General features: G+C 36.3%; 1 protein-coding gene across 2 annotated transcripts in view; it reads right to left on the bottom strand.

Moving 5' to 3' along the window:
- NLK (nemo like kinase) overlaps nucleotides 1–17,897 on the bottom strand; it is a 122,834-nt gene that overhangs the window by 57,338 nt on the left and 47,599 nt on the right. For both annotated transcript variants that reach the window (XR_009692948.1, XM_061142886.1), the window contains exon 2: nucleotides 3,002–3,131. Coding sequence is in view for 1 of the 2 variants with exons in the window: in XM_061142886.1 (XP_060998869.1) it covers nucleotides 3,002–3,131 (130 nt within the window). In the remaining variant the exon portion in view is untranslated. The remainder of the gene's footprint in view (nucleotides 1–3,001; nucleotides 3,132–17,897) is intronic.

The following is a 17,897-nucleotide window of genomic DNA, read 5'->3' as shown; positions in this document are numbered from 1 at the left end:
AGGAAAACCCAAGAGCTGTATAACAAGGGCTCGTGGCAGGAATCAGTGGGTTCTAAGGAGGCTCTGGATGGGCTTTAGAGGACTAGTGAATGTCTAAAATGAAGCAAAAATTGTGTGCATATGTATTTTTCCAAAAGAGGGTACCTAGAATTCATCAGGTTCTCAAAGACTGAAAAAACCCTCAAACATCCTTTTTCCATGCTGTTAAAATGACAACCATGTCTGTGAAGTAGAGAATATACAGTCACATCTCAAATTCTGACTAGATACTACTGAGATGCTACTACACTACTAAACAACATCGATCTTCAGAAAGTTAAACCCATTTCTGGCACCTTAAATTACTACATCACAGTGAACTTATCCTATAAGATGAGCAAACATTAAGGAAAAAACAATGTGTGTGTATGTGTGTATCTCAGTCAGTCAGATCACCTGAAATCAATGAATATGATACAAGGACTTTGAAGGTTCTGCTCAAAAGAAAATCCAAAGTCTTCCAGGACTCTGAAGCTATTCTCTGACACATACAAAGTCATCCAAATTAAAACCCAACCTTCCTGCAACAGCCAGGTGAATCTTTCTAAATGCCATTTTCATCATGACATTCCTTTCTCTTCTTCTAGTCAATCAAATCTTAATCTCAAAAGCCTCATCTTAAGGTTTACCTTCTCCTTGTTAAAATCATCTTTGAGAGTCTAAGTCGAGGACAATTACTCTCTCTTTCTTAATAGTACAATACTTACCTGTCATCTTTCACCTGAGAAGCTTTAAAAAAATTACCACTACCTGTAATCTCAATCCCAGAGATTACAATTTAGTAGGTCTGGGATGAAATCCATGAAGTTTCATTTTTTAAGACTCACCTGGTGATTTAAATATACTTTGAGGTTTGGTTGCCCTGCTTTCCACTCTGCACAGAGCAGAGTGTCCTGCATTAATATTTAACCAGGCAGGCAGTCCTCCCACGGCACTGTTATCACAGTATTTATCACATTACTAAACTCCCCGAGGGTAGAAACCCCTAGAAGCTGATGGAGTTTAGGGATATAGGATGCACACAATAAATGTTTACTGAAATAATGAATATGGGCTCTGAAGCAAGACAGATTTAAATTCCAATCTTGTACCACCTTGACCTTGGGCAAGTTACTTAACTCTAAGCTTTGGTTTCCTTCTTTGTAGAGTAGGGATAACAAACCCTATCTGACAAGATTTCTACATATTAATATACGTAAGCATCTACATACTTCTTGACACTCAGTAACAAATGCTCAAGCATCTGGTCTACTTCCTTTAAAAAAGGACCATATTTTAAACTTGTTTTTTGGTATTCTCCACATGACCTAGCACTACACTCTGCACACAGGACACAATTAATAAACACCTGTTGCCTTAACTACATCAAATACCAGTTGCCTCTTAGATTGGCATTCCACACATACCAGGTATGCTGGCCCCAAGATACTTCTGTAGATTTCAGAGCATGGCATAAATTCACTATGTATAAAATAGTGGTGCCATGATGTCTTCAACTCCCAACTATCTGCCTCACTTTCGAACATTCCCACAAAAGTCACAAGCACTCTTTTATGATAGACCTCAGGAGCTCCGAACAGTAGTTGCTGTGTGTTAATGTGTGATTTTCAAGGACGCAATTTGTTTCTTTTCTTACACTACTCACTCTGACACTCTCTCTGTAACTTAATTAGCTATTCTATAGGAATGAGTCATGAGCAAAGATAGTAATACATACAGATAGTGACCAATTATACCATCCCTCCTTTATAAAAGAAGCCGAGATAGGTCTGAATATAATAAACCATTGAAACCTGTAGTAAGTGAATTTCTGATGCCACCTGCAAAATATTTCTTTCCCATGGATCCCTTTACTTGAGTCTCTGACAATGTATATATAAGGTGTGTAACTCTTTTGATGCTGGGTTGGTATTCACAAGGCAAATTTGAGAAATAAATAACTAAGCAAGCATTAGACATCAATCTAAAATCACTTCCAAAATTTCAGGAACTAGTCATGAAATAGCAACTGGAATGATGTTTTGAAAGTTACTGAAACAAACACACACATTGTTAAGCAGTTCCAACTGAATAAAAGACAAAACAATAACTTTCTAAAAAAGTTTAAGGAAAATGGATTTTGGTGGGGGGGAGCAATCAGTAAAATGAAATATGTCAAACCAAGGAGCTTCAAACAAAAACACATTTTAAGTTTGATATTCCCAGTTTTACCAAATACTTCAGACTTCTATAAATTTTTGTCTTAAAGTGTGATTCCCACTTTGGCCAAAGTTCTTAAAGTTCTTGTGCAAACCAGCAGTCAGATTCATAAGCAATTATTATTTTCCTGACTTTTACTTCAGCAATTAAAATAGCACAGGTTGAGAACCAAATGCAGAATGTGAGGCAGTTTTACTTTTCATATGAAATTGAAAACTAACAGTCTAACACTAACATCCACCGGGGAAATTTTACATGTATCAAACTTTTAATTCAGGATCAGTTGAAGAGAAGCTCTCTCAAACCTCTATGAGTCTTGATATCTTTAAGCAGAGCAATAAATAAGATAACCCATATTATCTTTAAGAGCTGTACTGTTTTTCAGAGGAAAAACTGTTTTCTTATATCTTTAACTTAACTCTGATTTAAAATACTAAAAGATAAAAGTAAGGCATTTAAAATCAGGGGCCAGTTACTGCTATTCAAATCACTCAGGCTGCACATTATACTCTATTTTTACATCGAGTATTAGTACTGTTCCCAAGCTAAGTTTTAACATTTGCTTTATATCAATTAATATTTCTGTCAATCAATAAATCCTAGAATTCATTTAAATTTGCTCATTCACAAAAAAGGTCTATTTTGTCTCAGGTTTCCAAATCCCTTAATATGGTAATATACCCTTTTTAAGTCTCTTCTGCTCTTTACTAACATAATTAAACATGCTTAGGAAATAGTTATCCCAAACACCAACTTCACTTACATTATCATGTTTAAAAAAACACAACATCTTCAATTCCCGGAAGACCCTTTTGCAAGAGACCAGATTCTGGAAGACGTTGGGCATCTTTTTGAGTGCTACTCTCTTTCCATCTCTTGGATCTGTTACTGACCTAAAGACACAATATTTAGGGGGAGAGGAAAAAAAGACAGAGAAATCAATTCCAAACTTTGCTCTTCAACGTTTCATCATATGACAGATACCTTTAGGTTGAAACACTCAATATTTAAATCCACTTAATAATGCTTAAGGTATCAGTGATAAAGATTAAAAAAAAGTATAACCAAACAGAATGTTTAGCTCACCCAACTCATCTGCCATGCTGCTTCTTTTTTTAAATCCCTAAATTTCTATAAAAACTAAAATCTTCCGGAGAGGTCACTTAGCAATACATCTGAGGTAGAGGGCTATTAGTGGTAAAGCTATTTTAAACATGAGGGAAAAAGTACAGAACATTAACATGATTGAAGTCAAATTAGTTTTATGCTTTATTTTCAGAACCAAACGTGATCACTTTTAATTCAGTGTATAGACTACAATTGGAGTATTTCTTATGTAAATGAACATCTTTTAGTAATAGGGTTTTTAGGACATTTCAGGACACAAGCATGTCCTCTCATAAGTCTGAGTGGAAGTTTAGGGCTGTGGCATCTTGGTTATGATAATGTCTTCCCTTTTGTTTCTCAGTTCTTGGTATGATGGCTGCCTCCTGTGGTTACTCCCTCTTTAATAACTCAGTGTCTGCTTTTTCTCTCTTTTAGCCTTCTAACATCTATATTGCCAATTCCTTGCATTACAGTTCCCCGTGTTTGAAGTACTAACGTGTTTTCCATTTCTCTGACTGGACCCAACTGATACATATTAAGTCAAAGTTTTTGGTAATTATGGCCAATTGGCCATTTGGCTAACTGAGCTTCCATGGATTAATCTAAAGCTTTTTTTGCCTTCTATCCATCATGGATGACTGGTTGTCTTTGCAGAATTCATTCCTGTCAGATTTATTTTGCTTGATAATTATCACTCTCAGCTACCGTTATCTTTCATTTTCTCTTTCAGTCATTTGATGATTTGGTTCTTCTTCCCAGACTTCTATCATTTTGAAATCTGGTATGTCACCAATGCCTTTATCTAAGTTATTAATTAAAGTTTAGAACAAGACTGAGGACAAAGCTCTTCAACAGATGTAATACTAGAAGCCATCTTTATTCAATTAATCATTTACTTAACTACAATCACTTAGTTTATTTCTTCCTCTTGTCCAGGAGGAAATAAGACACTCATCAAATTACTTTTCTGAAAATATCCTTTTATATAACTGTCTAAAAATCATATCAAACTTCTTTATGAATATCATCACTTCTTTACAAATTTATCTTAGTGATTGCTACTTCCTTTCCTGAGTTCTCGTTACTCTTAAATGGTGCAGCCTAGTATTTTTAAAACAGCATGAGGACTCTACTTTCTCCCACTGATAGGAAATTTGGTAAAACAAGTATTATAATTTTTAACTCTTCAATACCTTGAAATGTAATTCAATTACGCTAAGAGACCTAATATTTTTGACTGTTGTTTAAAAAATACCAAGCAAAATCCACAACACTGCTTAGAATCCACATAATCCAGGAAAGCAAAATACAAAGGAAACCAAATATTATATTGACTATTACATTTTTTTCGTATTTAAATATCCTACTTCTGTACCTAGATACCAGAAGATAAAAAGTCAATGAAACAGCAAGGAAAGGAAATTCTGGATCACACACTGCATAGAAGCCACTGCCTCTTGAGTCTTCTTTAATGGAGGACAGTTAATTAGCATTTCTTTGTCTTTTATGACATTACCACTTTGGAAGAGTACAGGCCAGTTATTTTGTAGACCACTCCTCAATTTGGGTCTGACATTTTCTCAAGATTAGATTCAAGTTGATGCTGTTAGCTGCTGTTGTGTCGACTCTGCAACCCCATGGGCTGTAGCCCGCCAGGCTCCTCTGTCCATGGCATTCTCCAGGCAAGAATACTGCAGTGGGAAGCCATTCCCTTCTCCAGGGGATCTTCCTGACTCAGGGATCTAACTGGGGTCTCCTGCATTGCAGGCAGATTCTTTACCGTCTGAGCCACTAGGGAATGTATTTTTTAACCGGAATGACCCAGATGTCTTCTCAGTGCATTACTTTAGTAGGCACATGATGTCAGTTTTTCCCATGACTGATGATAACTGTGATCATTTGGATGAAGTGTTCTTTCAGGTTTGTACACTGTAAAGTTACTTTTTCCTTTTGTCTAACTGTAAACATTCCTCATCAAATTCTGACCCAGTAAGTTTAGCATCCTTTGACGGCTTTATTGCCTGAATCAATGATCACTACAATGTTGCCAAATGGCACTTTAGTAATTTTTAATGTCTAATAATAGCTACCCTGCACAATATTAATTTAAAAAAATGAGTAAATTGATTTAACACATAACCCTTTCCAAAGGCCTCTTGCAGCAAAAATTCTTCGCAACTTCTGACTTTTCACTGGTCTTGACCCTACCATGGTGAGAAAAGCTGTTCTAAGATAGACCCACTCTTGGCTCAAGGTTAGTACCGTTCCTTGTAATGTTTTAAGGTAAAATTCACAAAGCAGCGTTTTATTTTATTATTCATGCAAAAGCCAGTCATGCCTGTGGCTGGTAACAATATAACTCTAATGAATGTGAATGGCAGTGCAGTAATTTCACGCCACGTTGAGTTTGTTCTCTCTTAACTTGAGGTAGCAGATGCTTTGGTTCAGCACAAACGGTACCACACAACACAGAGAAGTGTGGAAGCCTGTTCTGTTCTTTGTTACGGAATGGCTTGCTGTGCTTGGTCTCTGTTGCTGTAATACCCCGGTTATCTCGACTGCACTTGTTAATGAAGCTCCTGCAGTAGAGATAATGAACAACATTTAGGGCAACTTTCCTCCTTTCAGGAAAAAGGAGCTATCCTTCGCCCTACAACTCAGTTATGACCAGTTACTGTCTCTAAAGTACTCTATGCGCTAAATAAAACGGTGCATCTGTCCTTTCATCTGCTTACCTTCACAGGCATTCCAGTTATACTAACAGGCACTTCCTCAGTTTTAAATTAACATTTGATTCTGTAAACACTTAAAAGTTTTCAAAAGAGAAAAACAAAAACAAAGAAAGTTTTAAGGGTTGTGAGAAAGAATCCTTTCTTATATCTTCTCGGGTTCATCATCAATTCTTCTCTGAACTTAAAATATAAGTTTAACTGTTTTTTAAACAGCCAGAAGAATCCACGAGCCATTCTTCAGAGAGATACAGAGTCAGTCAAAAGAGTACACTACCAAAACAGGAAGCCTTTCAGATGTGGTGTGGCTGTTTTGTTGTAGAGTTTTCTTAATCCCAAGAAGCTGAGACCAATGCCACAAATCTGCTTGTATTACTGACAAGCAGAAGGGTTGAAGTGAAACAAGAGTAAAAGTTATTATTGGGGATACTTTTCAGGTACTAGAATGTTACAACATCTTTTAAATAGTATAACTAATCAGCAAGAATCTCCCAGAAATTAATGCTCCTCATTCACTTTGTGTGAAGAATCTTTCCCCTCAACATATTTTAGCAGTTTTAAAGTTCATGGCTCTGATACAGGTTTTTAACTATCCAACAAAAATAATAATTTAAAATGAGAATGCTTCAATTTGGATTAAGAAATTTTTCTTCTAATTCTAGCCACATTAACTTGTAATCAGCAATCCTCTGCTTTTTGGTATATATACTACAATTACTGTGTCAACTGTACCAATACAATACACATCTCAGTAACAGAACCTCCTACGTGTTAGTCGCTCAGCCATGTTCGACTCTTTGCAACCCCCTACATTGTAGCCCACCAGGCTACTCTGTCTATGGAATTCTCCAGGCAAGAATACTGGAGTGGGTAGCCAACCCTTCTCTTCAGGGGAACTTCCTAACTATACTCTAAACATTTAGATTATTGCCTTCACATTCACAGGATTCACTTCCTTAAAAGTTATTTTTACTTGCATTTACATGAAGTCTGTTGAGAAAACAATAGCAAACTATGAGACAAAATTTTTGACAACAAATAAGTCTAGAAAATGTTTATTTGTCCTCAGTACTTATTATATGTTCATGGACACTACAGGTTAAAGAATATGGAAATTTATTTATATGATTCTTTCGTCTTTCTAACCAGAGCTTCAACAAGCTCTAGTCTGTGTGCACTGACATAATTTACAGAGTTGCAAACTACAGTATTCAGAAGAACAAATCTCCTAAGCTTTCCTGCCCCCACCCAAAAACACATTAAAAAGGTTTCTCATCTTTTATATTTAGATAATCTGTTCCATCAGTTGGGTTTTTCTGATGCTGGTTCTTCTTTCAAAATGTTTATCCAAATTTGGTATTTGCTGAGTCAGCTCTATACGTGAGAAAGCAATCTTTTTCATTTTATTCAAGATATTTATAAACGATCCCCCAATTTGTTAATCTGAAAATTACAAGGAAAAAAGATATTATACAATAGCCAAACCAAACAGTGAAACAGGTCACTCTTTTTTCTCATATCCTAATATTACTGACTGGGAGAAGTAAAATAGCTACATTTTACAGAAAGAGTTAAATAGGAACTTAAACATCCTCTAACTCTGTGCTTGCTACTGCTGCTGCTAAGTCATTTCAGTCATGTCTGACGCTGTGCGACCCCATAGACAGCAGCCCACCAGGCTCCCCCGTCCCTGGGATTCTCCAGGCAAGAACACTGGAGTGGGCTGTCATTTCCTTCTCCAATGCATGAAAGTGAAAAGTGAAAGTGAAGTCGCTCAGTCGTATCTGACTCAGCGACCCCATGGACTGCAGCCTACCAGGCCCCTCCGTCCATGGGATTTTCGAGGCAAGAGTACTGGAGTGGGGTGCCATTGCCTTCTCCAAACTCTGTGCTTAAGTAAGTATAAATAGCAATGATCCCAGCAGATGAGAGCAAGCACTGAGCCATTCCGATCTGTAGTGATACCCAGGGGTGATAATAAGGGAGGAAGAATAAAGAATAGGCAGGCCATCCAATGCCAAGCAGTCATATTTACTTTCAAATAATTGTTATTGTAAGATCTAACTTTAAGGCCTCCTCAACTCCCCATTCCAATAATCACTGAATAAGTTAAACTATAGGTGAAAAATTATTTAATGCTAATTATTGTCTTAGGAATATTTTATGGTGCTTGAGATCATGAATTAATTAGTTCTATCCTTACTGTAGATGCTAAAAAGACATAGAGACTCTTTCCCTCTCAGTCACTGTCAAATATCTCTGTGAGAGTCTGACCTGCTTGCACAAGAGCTGCCACACTGTCTTTTCAATGTTAGAGGGTGATCATGACACATCCTTGTCTGCCAAGTCTAGGAAATTTTCAGGGTCCACTAGCTACCATCTTCTCCTAGAAACAGACCTGTGAATATCGTATGGGGAGGAAACCAGTTGCAATGAAGGAAAGGTATCTGTACAAAGCCATAAAGGAAAACAATTCACAACTGCAACTCCTTCTTGCATTTTAACAACTTTGGGCAAGAGGAGGTCACAAAGGGTAACCAAAACTAAAACTATGTCACACAAAAATGTACTTGCTTTTAATCCCATTGATGACTTCATGAAAGATATGTATTCAGTAACAGAAACAATGATGAATATAAAGATCTTTTTTAAAAAATTAAAGAATGGCAATTTTTGTTGCACATTACTTTTATAAATGTAGAAGATGCAAAATGAAAGAAAAGGACAGTTTTATTCACATGGTACTTTTACAGGATTATGGTTTTACCAATGTCAAAAAATGTAATAAATTTAGAAACAGAAAGTACACATAATCAGAAAAAGTTTTGTTTTTAATTGCCAAAGATAATGCTTTACCATTTGATATTAATATTTTAGTGGTTAAACTAATATTTTAATAACATAAAATATAAGTCTCAATATGCTATTAGTTAAAAGCAAACTGTATGAACATACCAACAATAAAGTCTTTTTTGGAATAAAAGGGAAAATTTGAATATGGTTTAAAATTATGATTATAAATTAAATTTCCCTATTTCTAGAGATGTATATTCTTAAGTATACATAAGTGAAATGATATGAGATCTGAGATTTGTTTTAAAATACTTCAGTAATAAAGACTGTTGAAATGAAGCAAATCTTAAAGTTACTGAATCTGAGTGGTAGGTTGTTGTTGTTTAGTTGCTGAGTCAAGTTCTATTCTTTTAGGACCCTGTGGACTGTAGCCCACCAAGCTTCTCTGCCCATGGGGTTTCCCAGGCAAGAATACTGAAATGGGTTGCCCACTCCAGTGTTCTTGCCTGGAGAATCCCAGGGATGGGGTCGCACAGAGTCGGACACGACTGAAGTGACTTAGCAGTAGCAGTTCCTTTTCCAGGGGATCTTACTGACCCAGGTATCGAACCTGTGTCTCCTACATTGGCAGGCAGATTCTTTACCACTGAGCCACCTGGGAAGCCTGGTTAATGGGATCTAATTACTCATAAGTAAAGAAAATGTACGTTTGCAAAATTGTAAAATAAAAAAATTAAAATGAAAAAATATTTAAATTTTATAATAATATTAGAAATATCTGAAACTGGGATTAAAGAAAAGCTATGCAAGACTTCTACATAAAAGGACTGAAAACACATCACTGAGAGAAATTAAAGACATAAATAATGAAGATATACCATATTCATGAATTAGAAAGCTATTTAATACTGTAAAAATTTAAATTCTCCCCAAATTGATATATAGACTCAAGTGAAATTCAAAACATAAAATGGTTTTCATTTTGTAAAACTAGACAAATTAGTAAAAAGTTTTTACAGAAATGCAAATATGCCAAGGAAAGCTAAGACACTCTTGAAAAAGAATGAGAAGAGAAAATTGCTCTCCTAGATATGAAGTCTTATTATAAAGTCACGGTAATTTGGCCAGTCTAACAGTCCAATGAAACAGAAAAATGGTCCAGAAACAGATTCTTCCATATATAGACATCTGGCTTATCATAAAGCTGGCTATGCAGACAGAACAGCCATCTTAAGCAAGTGCTTCTCAGTTTCAAAACTATCCATCTAAACATTGCTCTATAATACTAAGGTTCAGAGTCTGCAAACCATGTTTTGGTTTTCCCAACTAGATCCATGTTAGACTCTGCTAATAAAGGGCTTTAGGAGCCTTTTAGGAGCAAGGCTGGGGTAGCAAAAAGGAACAAAGGACTCTTATTCAGTTACATACAGAACTCTTAAGAATCAATTTTTAAAAAAGGCTTGGATAGGTATTTCACCACAAAAAAGGATTAATTCAAATGGCCAATAAACATATGAAAAGGAGCTTAACCTCATTAGTCATCTGGGAAATGAAAATTAAAACCAAAGAGAAAGTACGACTTAACCACCAAAATGGTTAATGTTTAAAAGTCTGATAATACCAAATGTTTGGTGAAGATGTGATGCAATGTCAATCCTAATACATTGCTAGTAGAAATGTAAATTTGTAGAATCACTGTGGCAAACAGGTTGGTTTTATATACTAAAATGAAAATAAATCCATACTGGAACCCAGCAATTTGACTCTTAGGTATATACCCAAAAGGAATGTGTATACCTACACAATAAAACACAAACAAGTGTGTGTGTTCATGGCAGCCATATTTGTAATACCCTTAAAACTGGAAACAACTCAAATACCTATGCACAGTAAAACAGATAAACAAATTGTTGTATATTCACATAATGGAATATTTTACAGCAACTGAAATGAACTACTGCTATATGCAACATAGACAAATCTCACAAACACAATTTTGAGCCAAAGAAAACAGTCACAAACGAACAGTAAGATTTCTATATAAAAAGTATAAGCAAAGTTAGACTCTAAGGTTTAGGGATACATATTTAGCAATAGAAACTATTAAAAAAGGAAGTGGTTACCAAAAAAGTAAGGACAATGGTTATCTTAAGAGGGTTACTTAATGATGGGGGTGGAGCCGAGAGGACTTCTAGGTGCTGCCAATGTCCTATTTCTCATATGCATGCTGGCTTTAGGGGTGTGTGCTCTGTGATAAATCACTGAGTTGTACATTTTTTTATTTTGTATTCTTTCTGTGTGTTATTATATAAGTAAAAAGGTAAAGGCTAACCTCCCAATTAAATTTGGGCATTAAAAAAGCATTTTAGATTGAAATCTATATAATGAGTAATTTTTAAAGAGAGCGATTCTTCCTTTTTCCTCCCCCATAAAGATACACATCTACACTAGCCCAATAGATTCTGTCATACCTTTCCTTGTGCCACTGGTTCATTCTGAAGAAAGGAGTATACATAATATCTTCCTTATGTTTTGATAGAATTCCAAAAGAATTTGCTTGCTTTAAAAAAAAAAACAAACGTTTTCTTCATCATTAAACAAGAATATGCTATTAAGGAGCATTCCACAGAATGCTGTCAGCAGAATTATAGAACTACAGTCCCACCCCTAATCTAATCACAATCTCCTAACTTCTATTGTGAAGCAAAATGCTGAAGCAGCTACAATATATAGATGTGCTTCAGGTTTTTAATTAGTTGGCCTTTTAAAAATAACCAAACCCCAAAATACTGCAAATACAAAACAGGAGGCAAGATTCCCAGCTGTGGCAAACTGAAGAAATCAGCAAATCTTCTAACAAAACTACTACAAAACTGGACAAACGTGCCAGAAACAACCATTACCAGGCTCCAGAAAATAACTAAAGTGACAAATTTAAAAGTGTTTATGAAAAATGTGGAGCTTTGGGTAAGAACAGAGGGAGTCAGAGGTGTTACTGTTTGGGGTTACTCCTTATCCATCCCCCACCCCAAGGCACTCCATGCAGTAGCTGTAACTGAGCAGGGCTGGCCATAGAAACCAGTGGCTTCACTGTCTGAGGTTGCTCAAGTGATTTGAAATGGAAGGCAAAACCTCACACCCAGTGGCACCGAGAGTAAAACCATTAAACCCAACTAGAAAAGAACAGATAAAGTTTACAGCTTTGCTCGCCTGAGCCTGCTGTCGCAGCTGGGAAGAGGTGCAGACGAACGGAAATCCAGAAATTTAAAAAGGAGATTCTAGAAATGAGAGCCACAGAGGGCTTGGTGAACTCTGGAGGTTGACTGCGGAGGTCCTAAACTCTCTACATATTGAGGGCTGACTACATATAAAGGGAAAAAGGGGAAGCTTAGCAGAAAGTAAAAACTGAGGCATACTTGAAAACCAGATGAACACCCTAATACAGTCACAGATGCTCAACATAGGGTAGAGGCCTTACTGGAACAATACGTTTGAGTACAACTTTTAACTTAGCTCACTGCTAAGCCATGGGACCCCAAGAAGGCTAGGGTAAAAAATAAAAAGATCTGGCATATTAAGTGCCAACTCTTCACATGAGGTGGCCAATGTATTGGAGTTTCAGCTTTATCATCAGTCTTTCGAATGAATATTCAGGACTGATCTCCTTTAGGATGGACTGGTTGGATCTTCTTGCAGTCCAAGGGACTCTCAAGAGTCTTCTCCAACACCACAGTTCAAAAGCATCATTCTTCGGCGCTCAGCTTTCTTTATAGTCCAACTCTCACATCCATACATGACTACTGGAAAAACCATAGCCTTGACTAGATGGACCTTTGTTGGCAAAGTAATGTCTCTGCTTTTTACTATGCTATCCAGGTTGGTCATAACTTTCCTTCCAAGGAGTAAGTGTCTTTTAATTTCATGGCTGCAATCACCATCTGCAGAGATTCTGGAGCCCAAAAAAATAAAGTCTGACACTGTTTCCACTGTTTCCCCATCTATTTGCCATGAAGTGATGGGACCAGATTCCATGATCTTAAGTTTTCTGAATGTTGAGCTTTAAGCCAACTTTTCCACTTTCCTCCTTCACTTTCATCAAGAGGCTTTTTAGTTCCTCTTCACTTTCTGCCATAAGGGTGGTGTCGTCTGCACATCTGAGGTTATTGATGGTTTTTCCAGTAGTCATGTATGGATGTGAGAGTTGGACCATAAAGAAAGCTGGGCACTGAATAACTGATGCTTTTGAACTGTGGTGCTGGAGAAGGCTCTTGAGAACCCCATCAACTGCAAGGAGATCCAGTCCATTCTAAAGGAAATCAGTCCTAAATATTCATTCAAAAGACTGATGATAAAGCTGAAACTCCAATACTTTGGTCACCTGATGGGAAGAACTGACTCATTGGAAAAGACCCTGATGCTGGGAAAGATTGAAGGCAGGAGGAGATGGGGACAGCAGAGGACGAGACGGTTGGATGGCATCACAGACTCAATGGACATGAGTTTGAGTTAACTCCAGGAGTTGGTGATGTACAGGGAAGCCTGGCATGCTGCAGTCCATGGGGTCACAAAGAGTCAAACACAACTGAGCAACTGAATTGAACTGGAGGTTTCAATACCCACTCTCAAAGACAATTAAAAGATGTGATGCTTACTCCTTTGAGGAAAGCTATGGCAAACCTAGACAGTGTATTAAAAAGCAGAGACATCATTTTGCCCACAAGTAGGAAATCCAATCCAGTAACATAAAATCCAACCGTTATTCATGATAAAAACAAACAAACATTCAACAACTAAAAAGAGGAAAATTCTTCAACCTGATAAAGGGCACATGAAAAACAGAGCTAATACCTGACTTCAAAATGAGACTGAATGCTTCACCCTAAGGTCAAGGAACAAGGCAAAGATGTCTGCTCCAGCTATGTCTATCTGAATTTTACTGGAGGTTCTCCTCAGTGGAAAAAGCACACCTCCAATTTTTTTTTTTTTTAAAACATCTGAATTGGAAAGGAAGAAATAAAACTGATTTTATTTGCAGATGACATGATCCTCTATGTAAAAAATCCTCACAAATACACAAAAACAGTACTTGAACAAACAGGTTATCAAGGTTGCAGGATACAAGATTGTTATAGAAAACCCATTTTTTTCTACATGCCAGCAATGAATAGTCTGAAAATGAAATTAAGAAAACAATTCCATTCACAACAGAATCAAATAAAATACTTAATGGAAGAAGTTTGACAAAAGAAATATAAGATGTACATACGGCAAACTACAAAATACTGCTGAAATAAATTACAAAAGATTTAAAGAGACAGAGAGAACACTTCATATTCATGAATTGGAAAACTCAATGTTAAGACAGCAATTTTTCCATAGTGATCTACAGATTCAGTGTAATTCCAATCAAAACTGGAACCCTCACATATGACTAGTGGAAATGTAAAATCCACCTTGGAAAGCATCCACTTTGGAATGCAGTTTGGTTGTTTCTGAAAAAGATAAAATAAACTTACCATATGATCCAGCAAATCTACTCATATATTTACATAAGGGAAATGAAAATATATGTTCACACAAAGATTTCTATGTGAATATTCATAGCAGTATTATAGCCTAAAAAACTGGAGTCAAATCCATCAACTAGTGAAGGGATAAACAAACTATGCTACATCTATACAACAGAATAAAAACGAACAAACTACTACTTCCTTATAAACTACTATTTAAATGGCTAAACCTCAAGCATTATGCTACAAACAGAAGCCAAACACAAAAGACCACACAATATATGATATCACTTTTAAGAAATTTTTGGCTGAGACTTTCAGAGAGACAGAAAGCCTATCAGTGGTTGCTCAGGGTTGGGAAATGGAACGAGTGACTGACTACAAAATGGTTAAGTTTTGGGGGTGACAAAAATGTTCCAAAATTGGGTTGTAGTGATGATTGCGTAACAGTGGAAATTTACTAAAAATTACAGAAAATACTCATGATGGGTGAATGTTATAGTATGTAAATTATGCCTCACTAACACTGTTAAATCATCACCTCAGAATACTGTTTACAATATTCTAGGCCCTATTGTGATTTCATGCTATATAATTTTCCCCCTTGATATTTATACAGTTTTTCCATTTACCCACATAGATTTTATACCTCAAAGAATACAGAAAAATCATAACTTCTTTCCCTTTCTTTTAATACCAGTGTTTTGCTCATCTCTAATTTATTTGGAAATCCCTATAATGAATGCAATGCATAGTTTATAACAATATAAACCATGAATCAATTTTTGGAACTGCTACTTTGTTCTATGGTTTACTTATTTTTCAACCAATACTACCTGATAATTATCACTTAACATGTCATAACTTTTTCATATACAGATTATTGCCATTTAACCAAATTCTTTAAAGCAGCTACCATCAAATTTTGCATATCAGAATCAACTGGTAGGCTTTACAATAAGAAACACGAAAACAAAACAACTGTATTTCATTACTGGGTAAAAGTACAAAAGACTTTTGACTTTTACCCAGATTCAAGAACTACTGCTTTAATCACAGTGCTTTTGTAACTTAAGGTACATAAGAATTACCCAGAATTCTTAAAGTCTTAGAGTGAAGATTGATTTGCTATGTCTGGGGTGTGAAATGAGGTTCTGCATTTATAACAAGCTTCCACGTGATACTGATGTTGCTGGTGGCAAGGTTTTAAGATATGTATCTTATTTGGTTAAATATTAAATACCTCAGGTAAACATGGGATCTTAGTATATTTGGCCCTCCCATGAGTCAGGGTATAACTTCATTTATTCTAAATTCTTTGATGTTTGCCATTGGAGCTTTGTTGTTCACACATACACATTAGATTAAAGTATCATGTCTAGTGCCCCGATCTTTGTGAGTGCCAAATAGGGAATGTTTCAACTGACTCTTGGGGGGAAGGGATTTTGTGTCCTGGTCCTGTGGGACTGTCATGGGTGGTGTCATCTAGAAAGAAACTCATAATCCATCTGGTGCTTTGATTTTTGTTACTGCTGCTGGGAACACCTCTACCTCACCTGGCCAAGTAAACTTGCAAAGAAAGATGAACATTGTATAATCCTTCTTCTATGAGAATATATAAAATAGATAAATAAAACAAAGTTCAGTTCAGTCACTCAGTCATGTCCAACTCTTTGAGACCCCATGGAGTGCAGCACACCAGGCCTCCCTGTCCATCACCAACTCCCGGAGTTTACCCAAACTCATGTCCATTGAGTTGGTGATGCCATCCAACCATCTCATCCTCTGTCATCCCCTTCTCTTCCTGCCTTCAATCTTTCCCAGCATCAGGGTCTTTTCAAATGAGTCAGCTCTTTGCATCGGATGGCCAAAGTACTGGAGTTTCAGCTTCAACATCAGTCCTTCCAATGAACACCCAGGACTGATCTCCTTTAGGATGGACTGGTTGGATCTCCATCGAGAGAGTTGAAGGCACTCTCAAGAGTCTTCTCCAACACCACAGTTCAAAAGCATCAATTCTTCGGCGCTCAGCTTTCTTTATAGTCCAACTCTCACATCCATACATGACTACTGGAAAAACTATAGCCTTGACTAGACAGACCTTTGTTGACAAAGTAATGTCTCTGCTTTTTAATATGCTGTCTAGGTTGGTCATAACTTTCCTTCCAAGGAGTAAGCGTCTTTTAATTTCACGGCTGCAGTCACCATCTGCAGTGGTAACTATGTAAATGTTATTCTTAAAAAACACTAGAAATGCATTGCCAAAAAAGTATTTAGTATGTAACATTTTAAATAAGTGTATGTTTATTATTATATAATCTATTGTTAAAATACAGTAATATACATTAATTGAAAAACTGCAACTTCACTAAATTCAATCACTGTGCTGTTGAATTCTTTAAATTTTCTAGGTATGTAATTATTATGTGCATTGTGATCATTTAATTTCCTTCCTGTGTTTATCTTTACATCACTTGTTTTTTAACACATAACTGGCTGACAATTGATAAGAGATTTCTGTTTTGTTTTTTACTGGAAGATGCCTCTATTTTTCCATTTGGGCTGATGTCAAGTTTTAGTGACAAAATATATAGGGACAACTTTTTAATATAAAGAAAACTTATTTCCTTTATATATTTTAGAGTTGTTGGAAGTAAGTGATTTTTATAAAATATTTTTAGAATCTCTTAAAAATATTTTGGAGGCATAATCATTTCCACTAATTTTCACTTTTAAGTTACCAGGTTATAAAACCTTGAGAGCAAGGATTCTACTAAACGTTTTATTCAGTGCCTAGAATATGCTATCTAGGTTGGTCATAACTTTCCTTCCAAGGAGTAAGTGTCTTTTAATTTCATGGCTGCCATCATCATCTGCAATGATTTTGGAGCCCCCAAAAATAAAGTCTGACACTCCTAGTGATGCTGAGCATCACTTCATGTTCCTGTTGGAAGACTGGCCTTCATTTTTATTTTCTGTCCTTATCAGGCACCACATGGGTCTGCCTCACAAAATAAATTAGTAGCCTTCAGTGTTTGGTAGCTATATGTTGTATGTATTATGTGTTGAAAAACACTCACTAGTGATTCCAATAAATTATCATGTGATTCCCATTACAATTGAGTTATTCAAAATATCTAGCTATGTAGTGTTCTAAAAATGTAAAGCCTAGTTTCTAAATTTTATAAATGCTATCCATTTCCCTGGTGGCTCAGAGAGTAAAGCGTCTGCCTGCAATGTGGGAGACCTGGGTTCGATCCCTGGGTCAGGAAGATCCCCTGGAGAAGGAAATGGCAACCCACTCCGGTACTCTTGCCTGGAAATCCAATGGACAGAGAAGTCTGATAGACTATAATCCATGGGGCCGCCAAGAGCCGGACACCACTAAGCTATTTCACGTTCACTTTCATCCATTTCCCTACTTATCTTACTTTTGTCTACCTTATTGCTCTGTTGTTTTCTTAGATCCTTTTGAGATTAACTATTATATACAGAATTTTTTTTTCTTATCGAAATAAAC

Source organism: Dama dama, chromosome 5 (genome assembly GCF_033118175.1).
Source record: "Dama dama isolate Ldn47 chromosome 5, ASM3311817v1, whole genome shotgun sequence".
In the NCBI taxonomy this organism is placed as follows: Eukaryota; Metazoa; Chordata; class Mammalia; order Artiodactyla; family Cervidae; genus Dama; species Dama dama.
Note: the sequence above shows the minus strand (reverse complement) of the source record. Positions and strands in the feature narration are given on the sequence as shown.